This window comes from Meleagris gallopavo, chromosome 2 (genome assembly GCF_000146605.3).
Source record: "Meleagris gallopavo isolate NT-WF06-2002-E0010 breed Aviagen turkey brand Nicholas breeding stock chromosome 2, Turkey_5.1, whole genome shotgun sequence".
Taxonomy (NCBI): Eukaryota; Metazoa; Chordata; class Aves; order Galliformes; family Phasianidae; genus Meleagris; species Meleagris gallopavo.
This window is the reverse complement of record NC_015012.2, coordinates 39,402,774-39,409,089: the sequence shown is the minus strand read 5'-3', so window position 1 is coordinate 39,409,089 and position 6,316 is coordinate 39,402,774. Positions and strand designations below refer to the sequence as shown.

Sequence of the window (6,316 nt, the reverse complement as noted above, 5' to 3'; positions counted from 1 at the left end):
GAAATAAGAAAATAGATCCACAAACATGTTAATTACTGCTACATAAGAAGTGTTTTTAGTAAGTGAAGTGATCACTGAACAATGCTTTTACATTGCCTTACCCCATAAAAATGTAGTCTACTGTTAAATCAGTTCATAAAAAAAAAAAACAACACAGCAAAAGTAAACACTGAGGATGCAAGTCAGTAAATGATGAAGAGGCAATAATCACTGCTACTTAAAATACAGCTTCCATCACAATAGGGGAAACTATTATTTTCAGTGAAGTTTACCTGGTGCTTCCTCTAGGGAATCTGAAAGTGCAGTTTCTAAGGCCCCTGCTATTTCTCTAAATCTGAAAAACAGAAAAGTTTTGATTATAAATAAAGCATTTCTTAAATTGATGGCTCAATACTTTTCAATGTTCAGTCTCTATGCTATTAGTGTACACACACTGACCGATTATACATTCATTATTTTCCTCAACATAACCCAAGATATAAATAAGGCCAACAATCAGCAAGTACTTGAAAGACAACATTTCATTTTATATAGGCAGATTTTAAATGTACACATTACAAATAAATATACAACTTAGAATTAAGATCATGTCAAGTATTTAGAACTTTTTTTATGGAGAAAGGTTTGTGTTTGTGGGCTCTTTTTCCTAATTGTTATTGTTTTCACACTACAAGTGAACACATTAACTCATACTTACTTAAGCTGGCCTTCAGGTATGTCACATGGCTCTGGGAGCCTTTAGCATTCTATGTGTTTGTTAATGGACAGTGGCATAAGGTTCTGCAAACAACTTTGTACCTGACAAAAATCAATAGTTCCTCACAGGATGCCCTACCCTCCTCTTTTTCTTTTTTGCCTTTTTTTTTTCTCCCTTGAAGTTTAACAGCAAATAAGACAGTGTTTCCCTTGGGTAAAAATGTAATCATTAGTAACATTTTTATTCCTAACCCTGAAATAAAACTATATTTTGAACTTCTCTACAGAAAGCTTTTGTCATTCTTCCTTATTGCTTTTACGTTCATCACAGTAATCTCTACACCTACCAAACTTCCTAATTATGACCTGCAAGGATCATTTTAAAACTTCTCAACTGTCATTTCCAAATCAGAGCAGGCACCTACCCAGCTTTTCCTGTTCCAGCTAGTAATGTACCAGATGCATACTTTAAGTAATTTAAGTAGCAATATCTGTGATTGACACATCAAGGAGGAAGAAACCCACAAGAGGTTTCTTGTTCAGTTCCTACCAACACTTAGCATGTATTTTGAAGTATTTGTAAAATGGTTTCAAATCTTAATTCCTGCCTGTGCAATACTTTCACTGACAAAGCAGCACATTCAGGTCTTACAGTGAAATGGATTAGAGAACTGAATCACTTTTTTTTTTTTTAATTATTCAGCTTTTGCTGAATATTTCTTACATGGGAAAACAATCACAAGCATGAGTTCCTTACAGTTCCATTATCTGCTGTACTGATGTAATTGTAAGAAACGGCAAGGAAAAGAGTTACTGAGGCTGCTGGTACCTGCACTGCTACAGAAGAAATGCCTCTACGTCCATCTATTCCTTACAGACTCCTTTGTACAGGCTTAGTGAGGGCTCTTTGTTCTGGGCAATTTCTGTAATTGAGAAAACTACCAATCTTAACCATAAGTGCAATAGTGGAAGAAATCACTTCAACACAAATCCTGTGTGAGTTGGGGATAGTTATATGCAGCAAAGAAAAAGCTTCCATGCTATGACTATGTTTCATTATTCGTGTACTAAAGGATTCATGGGCAATTCCAAAAATTATCAGATCATTCCAACATATAGGAATGATAATGATGGAAGATGAAGAAACTCCTGTTACCCAATCATCTCCTGAAATAGTGCACTGTTTGGATTTACAGTAAACTTAAAAGAGAATTACTAATTTTTTTCCTTTTTGTTAGCCAGAACTCAAAACACCTAAGAGATTATTATTTTCTTTTAAAAGAACACGCTGAAGATTCATTTCAATGTTTAGAACAGCAGTACTAAGCTTGATCAAGTGGTCACTTGTTAGAAAAGCTGTGCTTTCAAACAAAAGGGCAGTTTCACAGACTCATTAATGATACCTGCCCTTTTGCTAAGAAGTCTATAATTGCTGTAGTTCTACAGACACTTACAGTCTGCATAGTCAGCACCACTATTATAGTGAGTACTCCTGCCCTTTCCCTTGGGCCAGCATCAATATTTGTACAGTTAAGTGGCTTGGAAAAATTGATTGGAGTTTGGAAGTCAGCCTTTTTTTTATTGCCCAAGGTAACAGTTCTTCAAATTGGTTCACTACACAGCTGCAGAACAGTTGTGCAAGTGGAAAAAAAATAAAGAAGGATGTCAGAGGAGGCCAGGACCACCGGTTTACAAAATGTAGCACATCATCAAAACACTAACAAACGTGCTCCCATCCCCATGTTCCTAACACTTGTCTTGAATTAGCTCCAGCTCTCATAAGATTCCCAGATGGAACTTTTCAGCAGCATCAGATTTATACTGGTTTAAATATGCTGTATAAATGTGATATGGCTGTACCATAATCATCATTTATAGACACGCAATAAGGAAAGCCACCATGGTGATCCAGGTTAAAAAATAAACCTCACTTTCTTATCCTTCTTGCATATCATTTTTTGCATATCATTCCCTTTGCTGCCACCACCTACTTCTCCTCTTTTATTTCTTAAAAAGACCTGATAATTTCAGTGATCCAGCATGTAGGTCAGCCCCACAAACAGCTGAGGTGGAACAAATAAATGTGTAGTATAGTAGGAAACAAAGGCAAGAAAATCTTGTGACTGGATTTGCCAGCACAGAAAATGTTATCCAAACCACATTCAAGTAGAATGCAGGACAAGAGACTACATATAGTTAGGGTACAACACAGTGTATACAACACAGCCAGAACAGTTCTTAGGCCAGCATGTTCTAAACTAAAAGCATATTAAAAAAATTCATTAATATCATGGACTGTAAACAAGAACAACCCATAAACTCAAGCATTCATCCTCACTGTTTGTATGCAAACTATAAGACATGTGGAACAGAAAGCTGAGAAAGGAAACTTAGCTGCCTCTGCTTATGATCTGATTCCCAACTAACAGTGCTGCATTACCCTCAAGGGAATAAGATCTACTCCTGTAACAAATAGCATACGAAGCTGTTGAGAGACTCTCAGAACACTTCTCAACCTTTGCAACCTACTGTAGGGAACCTGCTTTAGCTGGTGGGTTGGACTTGACAATCTCCAGAGGTCCCTTCTAACCCCTACGATTCAGTGATTCTGTGACTCTGGAATGAGAGATGACACACAGCACATTTTACTTTTGAAACGACCAACAGATGCTTACCAACCTTATCTGAAAATAAACAGGCAAGTTCCATTTGTTGTTAAAGCTGTGGTAGGAGGGATGAGATCTCAACCGTTTCACACTGGCCTGTGAGCCACACTGCCGTTCAAACTTCCGTACAAAATCCATGCTGACAGTGTACTTCTGCAGGAAGAAAATGAGCATTCTGATCACTGCCAGGGTCCTATTAAGCAATGAAGGCCACAACCCTCTAAAAAGAACTTCCATATCAGCCTACGGTTAAGCTCAAGGCTCAGAATGGGCCAGCACCGATACCTAATCATATAATGCCAAAATCCTGGACTGTAGTGAAACCAAAACCAGTTATCTAATAGGTGTTACTCTGTAATACGAAAACCCAGTGCATGGCACTTCTGAAAAGCATTAAATTGTCTGAGCTACCTCAACAACCAGATCAGAGAGACCTATAAGTATATCTGAGCTGAATCACCAAGGTGGAGCAACGCTGGTGCACAGCACTAAGAACAGTCAGTCCCAGTAAATGAGAAATAAAGGGACATAACAGATGGATTTTGTCCTTAGTTACTTCCAGAAATATGCTCCACCAAACACACATGAGAAAGAAAGAATGGTATTTTACTTCTGTTATATAGAACTGTATTATAGGAATTTCTAAAACTGTTTCCCCAAAAGCAAGTTTTAAAAATAACAAATACGTGCTAATAGAGCACAAAAATATGTAAATCAAGGAGTCGTAATATAGCTCCACTTGTAATCTGCCTCTCTGCAATGAAAAATAGCATGGTGAAATGCACAGTTCTGTTCAACAAACAGACAAATCCAACAACACTAAAACACCCCTCACCAAAACAAAAGAACAAGAAACAGCCACAAAACAAACGAGATGTTGTCTTGTGACATTAGAACATGCTCATTAAGCCACTGCTGAATTGATGAAATATGCCTGGATTAATCTCCAGGCTACCCAGTTCAAGCAGTGGTTGGACAACGCTCTCAGGCATACGGTTGGAACTTTGGGTAGTGCTGTGTGGAGCCAGGAATTGGACTCCATGATCCTTGTGGGTCCCTTCCAACTTAGGATGTGCTAATTCTACTTCTCAGTGCTTCTGACAGTGCAAGGCTGTAAGCACAGGACTTTTACCCCACTTCAGAACAGCAGGTGAGCAACACACTCAGATTCTCTTATGAAGCAGTAAAACACTCCCAGAAGTCCCTGAGATGCTGCTGGTAGGTTCTGCCCTCAGAAACAATCCTGGGCAATGCACCGACATGGACAAGCTTTTGCATGGCATGTCTCAGCGCATTTGGACCCTTCTGTCAAATGTGTAATTACAGTATGCTTTTCTTGTGATGTGGCAATTTCATGGTGTGGAGATGGTGTTCTGGAAGTGGCACACAAAAGCCTTCAGGTTAGCTACATTTGTCCCAGCGTAGTTGTATTTATAACACAAAAAAACTGTAAGAGATGTGGGAATTAAATCCAGGAACAATGAGAGATCAGTGCTCTTTCCACCTGCTTTCTTAAATAATAAACTCAGTACTTTCAAAAAAGATAAAGAAGGCATTAATGCTCAACTGCCTGAAGTATTAGTCAAAGGTATAAACAGAACACCCTGGAAAGATCTCTGACACCTTCAAAATAGAAGACAACTCAGAGACATTACCTACTTATTGATAGTATTACATTTAAGAGAGGGAACTAAATGCAAGATTGGTTCCCTTTCAGCTTCTGGGACTGGATACCTGATGAAGTTACTGAATGATGAAAATGTGAAAAAAAATGCAGCAGCTTTCAAATACAGGAATCTAAACTCAAATCAATGCTGAGAAATAGAAGATACGTTATTCTCAAATGCCTCTAAAACTACAAATCTGAGTCTGAAAGAAAGGCACAACAACCTAAAACAACTTAAAAACTCTGCACAACAGTTACTTTCATACAGCCTTAAGACTACCAGTCTGATTTTACAGCATGACCTGAAAGAAATATTTTTTCCATCCACTCCCTCTACACGTAAGACCAGCCTTTAACAGACAATACTTCCAAGTACTACAGCTATACTTACATATGCAAAACAACCAAACCAACCTGCAGAAAAAGACTACTCTGCAGTTCTACCAACCTAGGAAACAGAGTAAGAAGACTAATGACTACAGTCTGCATTAATAGATTATCAGCAACACAGCAAATGTTTCACAAGTACTTTTCCCTCCTTCATTTATAACTACTCCTACCAGTTCTTCCATAGACATCTGAGCACTTTTACACTTGGCACTTCATTGATTTTTAGATAAAATATTTTAATGACCTAGACTCCAAATTTTATCTTAAGTAGACAAAAGCAGTCTTGAAAGAACTTAAGAACTTTGGACTGACTACATCAAGTAACTGAAAGTCATTGTAGGTGGTTTTTGTTTGTTTGTGTTTTGTTTTTTGTTTCTTTTTTTAAATAAACACAACAGTACCATTGGTTGATATCAGCTCAACATAAGATGAAAGGCTTATAAGAATAATTCTTTTAAAAGAGTAAAACCATTTAAGTATAAAACACATTCTTGTACAAAGCAAACAGCACAAGTCACAAATTAGGAAAAGCCTGAAGGATGACTGAAGCTTTGTGGGAAACTGAGAGGAGTTAGGGCAAGCTGTAACCTAGCTATTTAATTAAAAAACTAAGAAGACAGCCCTTTAAATACAGAAGTCCTGATCTTGCAAAAACACCATAGCCATCCACCTCCACCATTATCAATGTTGCAATTCTATAACTAAAAAAGGACAGTTACTCCTAAAACAAATACTTAAGGCCAAATTCACATGACAAACTGACTTCCAGTAACCCCTGTAAGAGCTTTCCCGACAGCTGTGATTTAACCCCGCAGGCAGCTAAGCCCCATACAGCTGTTTGTTCCCCCACCCTGTTTCCTTGCATGAGATGTAGGAGAAAACTGGGGGGATAAAGAAA

At 37.8% G+C, this 6,316-nt stretch overlaps 1 protein-coding gene across 1 annotated transcript in view; it reads right to left on the bottom strand.

Annotated features, from left to right (window-relative positions):
- The window catches only part of COG2 (component of oligomeric golgi complex 2), a 34,270-nt gene that overhangs the window by 17,882 nt on the left and 10,072 nt on the right, over positions 1-6,316 (bottom strand). Inside the window, exons 10-11 of the mRNA XM_010707027.2 lie at positions 3,376-3,515; positions 273-334 (exon numbers count right to left, since the gene is read on the bottom strand). Of these exons, the coding sequence (XP_010705329.1) occupies positions 273-334; positions 3,376-3,515 (202 nt within the window). The remainder of the gene's footprint in view (positions 1-272; positions 335-3,375; positions 3,516-6,316) is intronic.